General features: G+C 35.7%; 2 protein-coding genes across 2 annotated transcripts; one reads left to right on the forward strand and one right to left on the reverse strand.

Moving 5' to 3' along the window:
* Positions 1 to 568: 568 nt before the first annotated feature.
* On the forward strand, positions 569 to 8,039 carry LOC145567379 (phosphatase IMPL1, chloroplastic-like). The gene is made up of 10 exons (XM_081626642.1): positions 569 to 975; positions 1,729 to 1,796; positions 2,540 to 2,673; positions 4,576 to 4,664; positions 5,063 to 5,120; positions 5,199 to 5,251; positions 5,584 to 5,682; positions 5,766 to 5,879; positions 7,534 to 7,635; positions 7,759 to 8,039. Exons 1-10 carry the CDS (start codon positions 640 to 642, stop codon positions 7,855 to 7,857), a joined length of 1,152 nt encoding a protein of 383 aa, XP_081482768.1. The 5' UTR covers positions 569 to 639; the 3' UTR covers positions 7,858 to 8,039.
* An 89-nt stretch (positions 8,040 to 8,128) lies between these two features.
* LOC145567378 (putative acyl-activating enzyme 17, peroxisomal) lies at positions 8,129 to 17,182 on the reverse strand. The gene is made up of 14 exons (XM_081626641.1): positions 16,812 to 17,182; positions 15,456 to 15,585; positions 15,121 to 15,371; positions 13,858 to 14,062; positions 12,914 to 12,954; positions 12,712 to 12,831; positions 12,430 to 12,503; positions 11,420 to 11,640; positions 10,589 to 10,683; positions 10,084 to 10,300; positions 9,537 to 9,662; positions 9,184 to 9,282; positions 8,513 to 8,725; positions 8,129 to 8,426 (listed from the first exon to the last, which is right to left on the reverse strand). Exons 1-14 carry the CDS (start codon positions 17,063 to 17,065, stop codon positions 8,316 to 8,318), a joined length of 2,157 nt encoding a protein of 718 aa, XP_081482767.1. The 5' UTR covers positions 17,066 to 17,182; the 3' UTR covers positions 8,129 to 8,315.
* Positions 17,183 to 17,210: the final 28 nt, after the last annotated feature.

Below are 17,210 nucleotides of genomic sequence, written 5' to 3' on the forward strand. Positions count from 1 at the left end.
CCAATCCGTTTAGTAAACGGACCCTAGACTCGGATATAAGTCCGAATCCGAAAAATACAAGTCCGAATTCGATCTGACTCGTAATTTTCGGATTGGAATCTGGTCCATTTATACGGACCTCCGAAATAAACCGATTTTTTTATTTTTTATTTTTATAATGTCATATACCTATAAATTGCTTGTATTGTCATACAAAGTAAAGTACAAACAAAACTTATTTAAATTATGAACTAAGTTACATAACAAAATTTTGCTACAAAACAAGCAAACAATTATCCCAAGTTATAAACCATATGCTCATACTCTCGGATTCGGACTCGGATCGGACTCCGTCGAACTTTGCATAGAGTCCAAGTCCGATCTGCCTCCTATTCGGATTCGGATTTATTTTATGAAATTCGGATTTGGATTTTTTTTTCTTCGAATTAGATTGAATTCGAATTAAACTCGGATTAAATTACCATCTCTAACTTTGACTAGCTAATAATTCGTGAAAATTGGTAAATTTAGGTTTCGATTTTAAGCTTAACTCAAGTATTGATCATAATATTACTACTTTCAAAATGAATGGCCAACAAAGAGATGTTACATTGATATACAAAACCCAGGCATTCTTGCGTCACTTCATCATCCAAAAAGATGGGGAAGTGCTTAATCTCATCTTCTGCAACCCCCTTAAAATTTTATCAACTACCCTCTTCAATTCGAACTTTCAATCACAAAACTCATCAATCTTCTGCATTGTCTGGTTGTTTTCTGGGAAATCCAAAATCTTTAAAACATGGGATTTTTGGCAAGGAAATTTCATTGAAGCCAATACCATCATTTTCTTCATGTTCATCAAGAGTATCACTTAATACCAGTGCTATTTTGTCTGGGACCCAATATCCTAAAGTGGGTGCTCAATCAATTGGTCCAATTCCTGCTAATCAACTTCTTGGGGTTGTTGAAAAAGCTGCCAAAACTGGCGCTGAGGTTCTTACTCTAAACCCAGAATTCTTAATTTCTTTTGATTTTCTGTTTATTTATGTTGCTTGATGAGTTCTGTTTGTTGCAAATTGTGAGATATTAGCTTTGCACATTTTGTGTTTTGCTCATTTGCTCTCATTGAATATCCAGGTTGAAATTTTCCAATGTGCAGTTTCTGTGCTTGTTAGTTAGTCCCTCCGACACTAAATAATAGGATACATTTCATTTGAGTCAGTTTTTTTTATGAATTACTGTCCTTTACTGATTAATACAAGTACCTTGTAGGTTGCATATGATTAGGTGCTGAATTTAAGCAGGGTGCACTAGAATGAGTAGATGAGGTTTATGTCTTTGAGTGGGGGAGTCCTCAAAACAAACACCTTAATTCTAATAATCCCCATTGTACAAGTGCCTTGCATTTTAATTAATCAGCACTATACTGAAGCTTGTGGTTGTTTGAGAGACTTCTGTAAATGATGAGAGCTAGAACTCGTGTGTGTTGTGGAATTGTACCGTGCCTTGAGTATTGGTATTGGTAGTGGTAATGGTGCTCTTTATTTATCACAAGGAAAACAAATTCAAGTTTTTGTGTAAACTAAGCAAAATATGGTTGCGCTTACACTTTTCTGCATTAATGAATTATCAAGCCTTCCTTGATAGCTTTTTTGGTGTATATAGCTCTCCAGCTGCTAATGAACTTGGTAGCAGGTAGCCATTAGTTCTCAACTTATTAGGGTATATGTCATTTTTATCTTTCAGGTAGTCATGGAAGCCGTTAACAAGCCGCGGAAAATTTCCTATAAAGGACTTACTGACCTGGTGACTGAGTAATGGATCCCTAATTATTATTATCTTCTTTGATGATCTGTATTTGCTACTCATTGTATTCATCATCCATTCTTTTCATGTGCAACTTAGTAACTTTGTAAAAATTTGTCAACTAATGGAGACCTTACAGATTTAGGGTTTGATACCAGAAACTTGTCGCCAATGTATGCATGCTATGTGCTGCTGGTATTCAGGAGGAGCTTGCTTGAATGCTATGTAGACTGGGTATAGACTAAAGGGAAATATAGTCATTAACAGACGTAGAAATTTCTTGGAACCAAGAGAATATTGGCTTTCACTTGTAAAATACAAGTAGATTATTTTATATTTTGAATTAATTTTCCCTGTTCGTTTGGGAGTATTCGATCCCCTTCTATTCCACTTTTTACATTGCCCCATTAAATAGTATCTTGTCCTGTCCGTGAAAGTATTTGTGCATGATTTGCTTCATTAAATGGCGTCTGTCTATATATTGACTAATCATACCTCTCCTTCTTCTAGACCTTCATGTACACTAGTTTCTTTGACTAATATTCAATTTGTTTAGCTTAATTTCGTCAAGTTTTAATTTGGAAGAACATACCCTAAAGAGATGTTTTCTGGAGTTTAATCATTCTTCGTGTATATGTAGTCTTGAATACGTGCTCATTTAAATTCTGAATCTTCTTGGCACTCCATTATTTTACTTTATTTTTGTAATTTGAAGGACTAGAAATTAATCATCATATGGTTTTCTGTACAGAACAGACAAAATGAGTGAGGCTGCTATTTTGGAAGTTGTGAAGGAAAACTTCAATGATCACCTAATTCTTGGTGAAGAGGGAGGAATTATTGGAGATACTTCTTCCGATTACCTTTGGTGCATTGATCCTCTAGGTTCTTTCTCCCTTTTTTGCTATTGCAATTTATGTTCATGTCCTGTGTTGTATTCTCTGCTGTCCTTTGCATGCTTGGTCTTAGAGTTCCCTGTCAGATCCATAGAAACTGGTGTTATTTTATTTTAACCAGGGTGTTCAGATCTTCAGATTACTGCTACTTGTCAAAGTAGTCTGTTTATGCTTGCTATTCTAGATGCCAAAAGAATTTCCATCATATTATTCCTTCCCTCCTTTAATTTTCCATTCTCTCCTCTCTACATTAAACCCTGCCATACACTTCAACTTTAATCTTTTTTTAATGTTTTTAATGTTAAAAGGTTATTATCTGACAAACCATCTTTGTGTCATAAGTTCTTTAACGGTATTATAGGCATCTAGTCACTATTGTACCTTTTATTATTCTAGTTATTGTACAAGTAATATTAAAATATCAAAAAACACACACACCAATAGGGTGTATCCATGTACAAAAGGAGGGGAAAGGACCAAAAAAAAAAAAAAAAAAAACTCAGATGTTTCTAGTAGAATTAGGATTATTCAAAGTTTATGTAATCTGTTATAAGGTGTCAAGTTTGCATTAAAAATTGTAGATGGCCTGTTGAGGCAATTTTCCTTGATTTTGGTGGCTGAAGATGCAACACATTGGTTGAGGTTCAAATAAGTTGCTTTTGATGGACCAATATTGGAGTCGGGATTATTTGATGGCTATTAGGATTCAAGGTTTTTGTTAAAATACGGAGTCAGATGTTTTCATTAAGCCTTATTTAGTTTCTCTTTGTTTTTCCTTTCAGTTTCCTTTTTTGCTTCAGCTTTTCTGTTAATGTACTTGGAATGGTACAGCCCGTACAGGAATGTAGCATGTTACTTAGATTTTGTTTAACACTCTTGTAACTAGCCTGTAAGATGTATCCTTAGTACCATGTTCAAGATAATAGTGTTGAGAAGAGGGATTGGGATGAGCAAATTGGGTGGCTGTTTCAAGAACTTTGGTGCCTGTCACTTGTTATTGTGATAATGCTTGGGATTTACATATCCAAAAGCCATTATGTGATAAGGAATGTAAGGAGCTTTCTTCCTTAGTGGATGTTTCAATTGGCAGTAGTGACGGATTCTAGGGTGTGGATGGGTGACATGGTCTATAACTTGTAGATAATTTCCTGCCTTTTCTGTAGCAAACTCTATTTGGAAGGTGAGGGTTCCTCTTTTGTGTGGATTTTGGCGTTGGTTAGGATAATGACTAATGATGTGCCTCAAAAGTGAAGGCAGACTTTAATTAGATATTTGTATGCTTTGTTGAGCTGCCAATGAGTCTTGTACACATATATTTTTACACTGTGACGTGGAAGCTACTTCTAGAGGAGCCCAAGGAGTTTGTTTGCTTTGCATGCAGAATCTTGGGTTGTTTTAGATTTTGTGCTAGTTGAGGTTGAATTTGTTGAGCAAAATTTGGGCTCCGGGCCCTGTGAAGTTGCACACCCTATAGTGGGTAAGGGTCAACTCTGTAAGGTTCCACCCTTATGGCAATAGGAGGGGTAGCCCACAAACCTTTTTAACTAGTCATCTTCCTATCTCTCTTCTGATGTGGGACAATTGTTCTCCACAGACACATGGCCACATGGGAAATTTTCAAACACCTTTAGCGTCAATGGTACCTTGGATAATTATTTGGTCCAATGCAACTCATTAGTCATGCTAGGCTTACCTCTTACATGTGTTTCTGCCTTGTTTTCTATTCACTTGTTTGAACGTGTAAAGGGTTATTCGTCTGTGTGTCTGCCTCTGATTCTTGATGAAACATGCACTTTTTAGTCTACTTTATAGTTGGCGTTTCTGAATTTAAGCAGTGTCCACAGCTCCCCCTATTATTTTGTTACTCATGTAAATTCAATCTCATCTGCAGATGGAACCACAAATTTTGCTCATGGTTATCCTAGCTTTGCAGTTTCTGTGGGTGTTTTGTTCCGAGGGAAACCAGCAGCTGCTGCTGTGGTTAGTAAATCCATTTTTGATATTGCTTTTAACTAATTAGATTTTGATTGGCTTATGCATATAGTTATGGAAGTGTTTTTGGTGGGAAGGGGGATTTTAATCAAAACCATAGATTGCAAGTGTTTCATATCAGATTTTGTTATTGAAGATGGGGATTGCCTGATGTTTAGGCACTCTTTTTGGTAAAAAAAGAATAAGATAAGCAATATACGTAAATTTTCTATTGGATTTAAGGTGCTTAACTCTGACTCCTTCTCTTTTATCAGCTTTTTATCTTGAATTTCAAAATAAAAAAGAAAGTGTCATTGATCAACCTATATGGTAGAAATTGACCTGCTTAGAAAGAATAGTCTAATGTTTTCTTTGGCATTTAATAAGTATTTGTTTCTATTTTGCAGGTTGAATTTGTTGGTGGAGCTTTTTGTTGGAATACTCGCACATTTACAGCTACTGCTGGTCAGAAGTCTTACTGAATGGATTTCCTACAGCTCTCTTCTTTTTGCATAATTACCACATCTATAATTTATCTGTTAGGTGGGGGAGCATTTTGCAATGGGCAACAAATTCAAGTTAGTGCAACCAATCTGGTAGGTGGTGATTCATAGTTGGATTACTGTTAGTATAGATATACTCGTCAACTGGAGTGTATAATTTGGAAAGTCATTACAGTACATACTTAAATCATTTAGCTGAATTAACTTGTTTAGGGATTAGATGCAAAAGGCTGAAGGGTTAATGTCCTTTTTCCTGCTGTAGTCCTAGGCTTAAGTATTGAAGCTGTATGCAGAATAGTTCACAACTCTGTATCATCTGTCTAGATGCGTTCATCTCTTTATGTCTATAAATTGAGACTATAATTGAGATTCTCTCGTCATCTTTAAAACTCTGAAATGAGCTTGCAACGTTTGCATTTGTGTAGGTGGAGCGATCTCTTCTTGTGACTGGATTTGGCTATGAACATGATGATGCATGGACTACAAACATTAATTTATTCAAGGAATTTACAGATGTTAGTCGGGTATGATGACTTGTTTGTTATTGTGATGATGGACTATCCTCTTTGATATGAACTATGACTAAGGTTTCCTCTTTAACGGGTAGGGTGTGAGGAGGCTTGGTGCTGCAGCAGTGGACATGTGCCATGTAGCTATAGGAATTGCTGATGCTTATTGGGAGTACCGTTTAAAGCCATGGGATATGGCTGCTGGTGTTTTGGTAATATAGCTCTACTTCTTTATCCTCTTTCATTTGCTTAGAAGCTTGCATCTAAGATTAACAATAATGTATTGGTGGGACTATGATTCCTTTTTTATTTTTATTTTTATTATGATTAAAAAGATATTAAACCTTAGCTTGGTATGAACTATGATGCCTGAATTTTTCTAGATCCTTTCTTTTTTAATCATTGATAATGCTTAAGACTTAAACTGCCTGATGGTGTCATGATACACAAGGAACTCAGTTATCCAAAAGTTTCAAAAGATGGAAAAGATTTAGATTGCAGATGCACTGTAAGCTTACCAAGTAGGAATAAATTAGCAAAACTATATCCATATGTTTTCAAATTGACCTCTTTTCAAAACAAGATCGATTTCCATGATCTTGTTCAGAGGAATGGTGAAAGCAGCTTAAGAAAGATCTTGTAATTAATCCTAGTTCAGGCACTGTTGTGCTTTGCCGATACTATGACTATCTTATCCCACTTCGTAGTTACTAGTAGGTATATTGACTCATATTTTCAAATTTAGTTCTGTATGATGTTCAAACTGGTTTTTAATATTCCATTCTTCTGGCCATTAAATTTACCTCAGCATTACAGATCTAATTGCTTTCTCACTTATGTTAGATGACAGCATAAATGTGGGCCTGACGTGTTTACTATTATGTAAAATACAAGCTTTATAGAGCGTTATATGACGCTTATTTTGAAATTCTTCCTGTCCAAATAGGTATCTCAAAACTTTAGGATGTTTAGTCACTCTTAAATTGCCGATAACGAGCTTGTCAAGTGTTTATTCCAAGGTTTTTCCATGTACATTTCCAGTAACTAGTAGAACTTTTGGCTGAGTTCTTTTTGAGTAGAATAATAATGTACATAGTGTGCTACATGGATCTCTAACCCCACCCCACCCCACCCCGACCCCTCTTAAGCAGGGTCTTCAATAATCATTTCATACGTGATGTATTGGGGAGCTGCAGTTTCCCAGTTAGTAATTTTTATCTTCCTGTACCAAATGGATGTGAAGCTGGGTTATTCTGGCTTATTTTATTTGCCTTGTCATATGATGATTTTCCCTTTTTCCTCTGTAAGATCAGGTTCCTGAAGCTCCAAAAAACTTCATTGTAGTTGTAGTCTTTTTATTATGAAGTTTGCATTAATACTTGAAATTCTAACAATATCCCTAGCTTGAGTGTGGATAAGGAGAGATCGGTTGATAGGGTAGATGATTGTCAAGGTAACTGGTAAGTAATAAAAAGACTTTGGTAAAAGAAAAACAGTTTAAAAGGAAAATGCCAAAATTATATAGTATACAATTTGGAGATTGATCTGTCTGCTCAAGCCCTTGCATGTGTGTGCATGCATTTGTGCAATTATGTCTATATTTTAAGTCAAATCACGGTGAATGTGGTGTCAAGCTGTTTTTGTAAAGCTATAGAATGTTATTATTGTGTTATCGTGTCCTCCAGTTACATGTACTTTGAATTGCCTCAAATTAGATTGCTTAGACATCTTGTTTATGCCTTGTTTCTGACTTGATTTTTCATGGCACGTCTATTCTTATGAAGAAAGCAAGTATGCTTATAAACGAAGTTGTGATTTTCTTGAATGGAGAATTCTATTTCATCTTACAGTTATCTTTCTATGCAGATTGTTGAGGAAGCTGGTGGTGCTGTTACACGCATGGATGGCGGGAAATTTTGCGTTTATGATAGATCTGTTATTGTTTCCAATGGCTTGCTACATTCAAAGGTTGGTTATTAAGCATAACAGAAGTGTGCCTCAAGTATTTAATAGACTATTATTTTTCTGAGGCAGTGTATACCCGTAGTTGAGGTGCACGTATTGATTAGTTGGATTTTTGTGCAAGTGCAGCTTTTGGAGAGGATCGGCCCAGCAACAGAGACTCTAAAGGAGAAAGGCATTGACTTCTCTTGGTGGTTTAAGCCTGAGAATTACAGCACAGATCTTTGATCATCTGCATACTTGTATTGTGGTTTTCCCCTCATGAAAGCACACAAAATTTGATGTACCTTTTGTTCTGTTGTACTAGGATATAGGTTTGCCAATTCTTGTGTTTCGATATTTTAAGTTGATATCGTTCTTAAACTAAGATATTGGACACATACTGATCCGAGAAATTAATTTGAGTTTTCCTTTTTGTAAAACAGCACTTTAAAGTTCAGGCTTGTTAATTTTCCTTTTTTTTTTTTTAATCACTCTTGATCAATAAGAGTTAGAACAATTTATTTGGAGATCCCAAACTGTACTCTTAGGAAATTGCGGTTCATGTACAACTCTGATAAAAGTGAACAGATTATTCCTGCATTGAGTGGTAAATAAATCTTTACACTGACTTGGTAGTGTTGTACAGTACAAATCCATATAATTTTTGTGTATGAACTATAAATGTCCATATTGTAATTCACAAATCACAACTTGGAAGCTGTGGCAGGCTGTGTGAATTGCTGCCGTAGTACCCTTCTCATTACCTTGTTGGTTGCTGTCCTAGGAAGAGAGGGTAGAGAAACAACCTGAGAGACCTGCAAATTTCGAAAAATTGTCATGGAAAAACGAAATTATGTAGCTATAAGAGGGAAAAAGCCAAGAGGCCAGGAAGAAGGTTCACCCTAAACAAAGGATTCAGCTGTTTTTGGAGTGCGGAATTGAAAGATATCTTCAGCTGGTTCAAGTCGGGTGTGGATTTACTAGCATCTTTGAAAACAACAGCAATTACCAGCTGCTCAGGTCCTCCTTCCGAAGGTGGGACACCAACAGCGGCTGTCTCAAGGATGCTGCTATCGACCCCATTGCAGATACGCTCGATCTCGATGGAACTTACCTGATGTAACATTAGATGAGCTAAGGAATTTCTCATTGGTAAGAATTTAGAAGTTAGATAATTCATTTCCACGTGTTCATGACAGCGTATAATCACAAGCATGGGCAAATTTAATGTTATGAATTTAACTCTCTTCCGGTCAAGGCCATGATGATTCATAGATTTTGATGCTGCTGACCAAAGCTGTCATGTAAATAGCAGGAGCTACCTCCATCTTCTTTTGCAACATCCATCAATGTTCAATCCACAGATTTATGTAAAAGCAAAAATCAAGAATGTTGCTCCAACTCCCAGTCCCAGCATAATGAATATGGCACCTAAGACAGTATTTTCTTAAACCTCCCAACAATATCTTCCAACTAAGCATGCACATTCACAGAATTCATCCAATTTACCAGTAAGAAAATTTTGTGAAATAAAGGGAATTTCAGAAATCTCAAGGGTAAAAGTATCCAGACCTTGATACCACCTAGGTTCATAGTATCATCAGCACGGCCATGAGCTCGATAATACCCAGTAGAAGTACGTTCGAATACATCTCCATGTCTCCGCAAAAACTGAGTGAAGAAAAAAAAAATGCAATTTCAAAATATGCAATGGAAGATAAAGAGTCCAAATCTTAATCAAGGAAATATGAAGAATATCTTCCTTTTATCTCTTGGATTTTGATTTGGTGGAGACCATTTTGATTTTCATTTAACCATAGAGCTAAAGAATAGATTTTGTGTTTCAAACATTTAAGGGAATGAAATTGGTGGGGGAGTAATAAGGGTGCCAGCCAAATTTGAAGTTATCAAAGAGATGATTCTACCTTTCCTTTCCATGCCGGCATTCCTTTGAAGTAGACTTTGTAATGGTCACCGTTAAGGAGTGTATGTGAAGCTCCAAACAGTAAAGGACCAAGAGCCAATTCTCCAAAGCCTGGCGTGTTTTGTGGCTGCAGATAAAAATTGAAAATGAAATTTTTTTCATATAAAGTCCACTCAGACAAAAATTTCCCATGCTATTTCATGAAATCGGTAAAGCAGCAAGTGAATACTATAATATCACAGGATTAATGAAGCCAGGGAGAATGTGAGATATCAGTATGGTAAACAGACCAAAACCAACCAATACTATGTCAGAAAACAATATATAACCCAATCCATCTATTGCTGGCATTTCTAAATATTAGCTTGGACATACATAGAAAATAATGAGCATTCATTTATGACGGAGTGTATATTTTTTTTAATTGGAAACATAAGTATTTATATTTTATATATATCAACATACAACATATTGCAGGGTCTTGAAATGAATAAATAACGAGGAGAAAAAAAAAAGTGCTGTAGAGATGCAAAGTTAACTGTGCTTACAATGGGAGTTCCATTTTTGTCAAGTAAAAAGAGGCTGCAGCCCATAGCTGGTGTGCTAAAAGCAGCTAATACTTGAGGCTGCAATAATGATCCAGTTATAAACCCACCCCCAATCTCTGTACCACCACAATACTCGATCACAGGCTTGTAACATGCTCTTCCCATAAGCCACAAATATTCATCTACACTTGAAGCCTCTCCAGTAGAGCCAAAGCAGCTAGAAGGAACCAAAAAGTCAAAATAAAAAAATAAATCTACAACCTCAAGATGATCAACTCGGTTTCCAACACAAACACCCCCCCCCCCCCAACCTTATAAAAAATCAGACCTTAAGCTGACTGTACATTATACTTATTTTGGTGGTATAAAAATCCACAGCCAGAAAAAGTAAATGTATGAAAATTTGGAACAAAAGGGTATGAAAGTGCACAGACATCAATTAAAAAGTTCAAATGATGTTAGAAACATACTTGCAGAAACTAACATCATACAGTAGGTAACTTACCGGATGGCTGACCAATCATATCCAGCAGTGCAATTTGTACTTCTCCAAGCTCGGACGATACTTGGAACAACTCCAAGCATTGTTACACTAGCATCCTGTGGAGAAACTATATTCTTAAGTCTACTAGCAAGATCACACTTCAATGTGAATAAAAAAGTTTAAGAAGGGAAATTTGACAAAATAAAACAACCCTTGGGTCATGGAAACTCCTTCAGTGACTACCTTTGGCACATTTCTATCTTTCCATTTGCAAGTGGCAGGGAGATTAAGATAAGTTATTAAATGTAAAAATAAAAAAATAATTAGTGTGGAACTGTGGATAGAGCAAAAAGGCAATGGAGAGTGAATGTTACTGAAACTTGGGGAATAAAAATTGAATAGATGGAAGAAATGGGAATAATATTCTAGGACACCCTAAAATAGATATTAGGAAGATAAATATAAGACAGAGGGAATATATAATACACATACCAGTTAGTAATTGTGTATATATCTTAATTTAGAGAATCTTAATATTATCTGAAATCATGTTAATCATTAGTTACATATTTGTATCACCAGTAAACATGGATCAAATGAAACATAAACGAATACAAAGCAATATGATAGCTGCAGTAGTGATAGAAACTAACAACGAACAGAAATTAATTTTGTGCGCTCTACCAAAATATCTAATTGGTTTTGGATCCACAAATTATTAACGTCAATTTTCTATTTAATTTAGTCAGCATAGCAATTGAAATGAAGAGCTGATGCAAAAGAGGAACCAACATCATAGGCATACAGAAAATGCAGACTTATATATCAAGATTATTAACACCAAACATTTACCTGTACAAACTTTGAAAATCCAGAACTGAGAGGAGATCCATTGTACAAAGCAATGGAAGCATTATTTAGCAGAGATGCATAAACTAGCCAAGGACCCATCATCCAACCAAGATTAGTAGGCCAAGCAACGACATCACCTTTACGAATATCCATATGACACCAAGCGTCTGCAGCTGCCTTGAGAGGAGTTGCATGGGTCCAAGGTATAGCCTTTGGTTCTCCTGCAAGAGAAAAGAGCCCAGTGAATTCCTTCCCGTATCTTAGAAAACTGTAAACAAAGAGACATCACGGGTGTTGTACCACATGACTTGTACAACCGTTGTAGGTGATATAGAGACATCACGGGTATTGTACCACATGACTTGTGCAACGGTTGTAGGTGATATATATTTGGCCCATTGGTACACACAATCTTGTCTTTCTTATTCATCAACCATTTCAACATGCTTTCCAAGGATAATGAGCAAGACATTAAGGAAATTGACAATAAGCAATAATTGAGAAACTAGTAAGCTCAACAACGTTGATAAAGCTCAATGAGAAAGGTTTTCTCTTTGTAGTTCTTTCACTTAAACCAATTCATAAATTCTGAGCAACTAGTTCACCATTTCAATCAATCATCCATTACTTCAAATATAATTGGGCTCAGATAGACTTGACAAAAATTGGCTTTGTATAGTTCAGATTTCTGGCTTTTATAACAGGGCATAAGTCCTCACCTTCCAAATAAAGAATAATAAATTTCAATGATATTCCACACAAGCCATTGAGGCTAAGAACTTCAATCCTGACTCCTGAGGACACTTTGCTAATAGAAATGTCCTTTCTGTAACAAAGTCATACTTTCTTATTGTAGAAAAACTTCAAGCACGAGTTCAGGCTGAATAGTTGAATTCATAGCCAGAAATCCACAATCTTGTAACATCAAACTTGAACAGATGCATAGGTGCAGATTGCAGAAAACAAGCTTGCTCACCAATTAAACACAGAAGTCATTTCCTATTGAGTACCTGTCGTTCCAGATGAGAAAAGAATGTTTGTGAATGCTTCCACAGGTTGGTCTACAGCTTTATACTCTTTAGCCCTGCATATCAATGTTTCGGTTCTATGAAGCTCATTTAGGCTTAGAATGATAATGAGCTCAAACCCCCCCCCCCCACCCCATCCCCCCCTCCCAAAAAGAAAAAAAAACACTCGCAAATAATACTCCCACTTGCCATTGCAACAGGAGGAAAGGAAGAACAGATGTTGGGAGGAGAACACATAAAGATGAGAAAGCTCAAGGAACATACTTCTTAACACCTCCTTGGAAGACATGCCAAGACATGTCACCACTGCGTAAGTTAATGCTAAAATGGGATCCTCTTGTAGGAATAACTATTGCCATTGGTGATTGAGCATCAATAACTCTCCTGCAGATATAAATTTATGTGAGACAAAACAAAGTAAAAGTATAAAGAGAAATTATTTTCCAAAACCTTTTGGAAATCACACCTATAGAGGGGTATACTTTTACCACCACGGACAATGATATCCTGAAAAATATTGAGGAGAAAACTCAGTGATAGCCATAATCAAAATTACAAGCCAAAAATAACCAAGAATTTTTTTTTAGATGAATTCTGAAATTGAATTAAAAAATATTAACAGGTCATATCATATCTATCTAAGTAGTACTGTCAAGGAGTATACAGAAAGATCTTCATCAAGATGGGTAAGAATATGATAGTTCTGAAACTAGCAGCTCAGTGTCTTAACACATTGCTTGACTATTATTTTTTGTCATAATATCTCATTTTTAACAAATAAATATACAAATGAATCATTTAATATTTCCACTTCCCAAAATCCTAATTAATCATTTCAGAGTAAGTCATAAGAGAATTACAATTAAAGCTTCATAAATTTGTGAAACAATAAGTCAGCTATGATACGTTAGTTAAAATCAAGAGAGAATATACTGTGGTAGATTTTTAACATTAATTCCAACCAACAGAACTTCAATATACAATGAAGGGGATAATGCTTAATTTGAATATCTCTGTTCTACTTCTTTTTCTTATTCCAAAATTTTTAAATTCCTTTTCCTCTTAAATGATCACCGGCATCACCCTATCTCTTCTTACCTTTCACTGCAATGTTTACATGGTGTGGGTGCCCAGTGCACAGAAATTCACTGCCAATCTCTTCACTTTGTCTTTCTTGTTCTTCTTTCAGGTTAGGACATAAGAGTGGTAGTTTTAAGGTGCTCATTTAATAGGATGATTAAATCTAATCCATTATAATCTTTTAAAAGCAAATATCCTTTGAAGGAAGGCTTCAATGACGTAATATATACAACAGTCTAGAAGAATCAAGCTGTAACAAGGTAAGAGTTTGAGATTTTCATGGCCTTCAGAACAAGGGGGGGGGGGGGGGGGGGGGGGGTGCAGAAATACCTGTGTAAATATGGCTTTTGCTTTTGCTATTCTTAGCCTTGTTGCTATTTCACTTGGTGCAAAACTATCAGCAATGGAGACAACAATATTGCCTGTAAGAACAATGGCGAGATAGATAATAACAGAATCAACATTCATTGGCATATCTATAGCTATTGCTGATCCTCGAGGAAGACCCAATGCATCAAGTGCATGTGCAACCAACCTGCAGATTCAGGAGTTAAGAAAAAAAAAAAAAAAATCAGATGGCGAAAAAATGGGAATAGAATTAGATAATATTACAAACAAAAGTAATAGAAGAAGACATTATCTACACTAGAGCATTTATTTTTTACAAATATCGTAAAATTAACAGCCATCTTCTGAAATTTAGTTATTCTTGAGAATTCCAATCAGCTAAGAACGATAGAATGTCCACTTTTGTGCACAATCATCTCATTACCAATTTCAAAGCTATGAGCTCAAACACACCATTACACTAAGATGGGTTGGATGACTGTTTACTGCAAGTGTTTGTGGTTGTCTAGGTTAGATGATTATCTTATACAAGTGTTCATGGATGTCTACTTGCTCCAGAAAGCAATGTGCTTCAACAGACGACTGCAAGAGGCTTTCAGAGGTCATGAATGTACCAACACCACTGAGGTCATCACAATTCAAAATAGCATATGCATCGCGGAATACACTGGAATACCATTTCTTCTAAAATATCAAAATTTAAAATTCGATTACTTAAAGTTGTTATGGCAGTAATGATCCACAGAAGCAAGTAGCAGTGATGTTAGCAGATAGATCTCACAACAATCCCTCCCCTCCAGTACAAGTTTACATCAAATTAAACAAATCCTGATGATAAATTGAATTCAGGATTAGCAACAAATGCAGAATTTTTAATGTTTCAGATGAGAATAGAAGTGTTTTATCATTCCGATGGCAGCAATACATTAACAAGGGATCCATATTACACAAACCCCTTTTACATACTTCATTCAAAAAGATCAACATCAAATAAACATCTATTGACATAACTAATAATTTGGTATACATTTTTCTTTGTATTACATTCTTTCTTGCATTAGTTATCTCTCTTTTTTCGCATAGGATCACAAATTGACCCAAAAAATAAAACTAATATAAATTCTTTTCATGATAGTACCCCAAGCCTCAGGCCTCATTCATAAACTATCAAACACAATTGTACCAAACTTTTATTAAGTTAGTGAGGATTGCAAGTACATAAGAGCGTAAATCAAGGCAACATACCACACCTCTCTGCGCAGCTCCTGAAGTGTCATTTTCTTTACAGGCATATCGTCCTCTCCTTCATCACGCCACAAAACAGCAATGCTATCTAAATTCCTCTTAGCATTTAAACTCAAACACATTTCTGCTGGATTTAAATAACATCCTGGAAGCCATTGGCCACCAGGATAAGATGAGCTATCATTCAGAATACAGAGAGGCGGTTTGGCAAATGATATACCCATCTCTTCCAGTATACATTTCCAGTAAACCTGAGAAATAAATGGTCGTGATATAGTTACAAAGAAGTTTGCTCTAATTACATGGAAATTCAGAGCTAATCTGTGATAACATACCTCAGGGTTAGAAACAGAAAATTCCTGGAGCTCAGAAAAGCTAGACATGGGATCCTTATATTTCAAACCTATTAATTCTTTTCCTCGTCTTTCCAGAAGCTGGCCAATATTAGTCAGCCTTACACTTTCCCTGTAAAAAATGCAACAAGGCTTCAGCATTAATTTGGGTATCACAGATAAAATCAAATGCTTGAGCTGAAAAAAAAGGAGCTTGCATAATCTCATTGCCTTATATAAGCAATGATCACCCTTTGCAAGGGTTTGTTCTAACTTCTAAGTCTATATTATTAGATTCAACACCAGATATTATATTAGCACACACTACCATTTTACAGTCAAACTCTTGTCATATGCCCAAACTGTTCTGAGTAGAGTAAAATTGTGTAACTGATCAGGCAGGCATCATCATCACTACTCAACCCCGGCATAATTAAAAGATTGAGGTACCCTCTTACTTTCTATTGATTTAAATTCAAAAGTGGCCACTGGTCTCAGGTAAAAGTTTCAGAAATGCTTCCTAGCTATATGCTCTGTACATTTTGGTAGGATTACTAGCATTACAAGGATGTCACTAACATTGAATCGTTGACGCCCATTATGCAGGGGTTAATGGTAATGAGTAAATATGTAATTGTGCATGGAAAGTCTCGTGTCAATGTCAACAGTAATGCAACTCCTTTCCCTTGGTAGTGCAGCCTAATGTAAGAAATATGTGGAAATGGAAAAGCATTACCACGGACACTGACATGAAACGTCCTTACAAAAGTACATATCAATAATCAATAGTACTCAACTCATTGCCTAAATGGAATTTCCAAATTGGTACTAGGAGATTCACCTCGAAAGACAATTAAACTTATCAATACTAAATAATCAATTGTATTGATCACAGATAGCTAGGTTTGACCAAAAAGTCAAACACAGCCCTCTATTGATAATCAAAAATATCCTCAAAGACAGAAACTTGCACCAATCTTACTCTTACACATTTTAAAGTGAAAGAGACCCAAGAAAGAGAACTTTGTAATCAATCAACAAAACCTCCATTATACACCCAATTTAGGTACGAGTCAAATTATTTCGGATTGATGATTCGGGTAAAGACCCTTTTGCCCATCCTGTCTAACAATCAAATACTTTAACCAACTAAAGTGGTTGACATCTACGTCTGTATTGTCTAATCATTAGTTCATTACTTCATACGAATCATACCAAACATCACAAAACAGCACTAATAGAAATAAATTAAAACCTAACAACTACTTTGAACATTCAACAAATAAAATGAGTAAAACCCAATTAAAAATTAAAATGAATAAAATAGAGAAAGATAGGAAGAAGGATTAGGTAGCTCACAAGTGGGGCAACCAAGCAGGAGGGTCAGAACCGTAATTTTTGTAGCACCCATAATACAACATCTGATGAAATGAAAAGGGAAGTTGAGGATTCAGGATTTGATTACTGATATTCTGCCATGTTTGTGGGGTTGAAGCTCCAAAATCAGAGATAATCTGAGTAAGTTTTTGGTGAATTTGTTGAGCGATTTTAGAGGGTATGCCATGAAATTCAATATCAGAAATTGTGATAAGATCAAGGGTTTTGTATGACATTTTCTCTTGATTTGATTTGGTGATTGATCAATAAGAATTCACAAGTGCTTTTGGCGGGGTGTTTACAGTGGAAGGTGAAGATCAAGTTAAATACGCATTTAATTTATGGATAGTGATGATGAGTATGATGTTTTTTTTAGAGGAG

Source organism: Chenopodium album, chromosome 11 (genome assembly GCF_948465745.1).
Source record: "Chenopodium album chromosome 11, dcCheAlbu1.1, whole genome shotgun sequence".
Lineage (NCBI taxonomy): Eukaryota > Viridiplantae > Streptophyta > Magnoliopsida > Caryophyllales > Amaranthaceae > Chenopodium > Chenopodium album.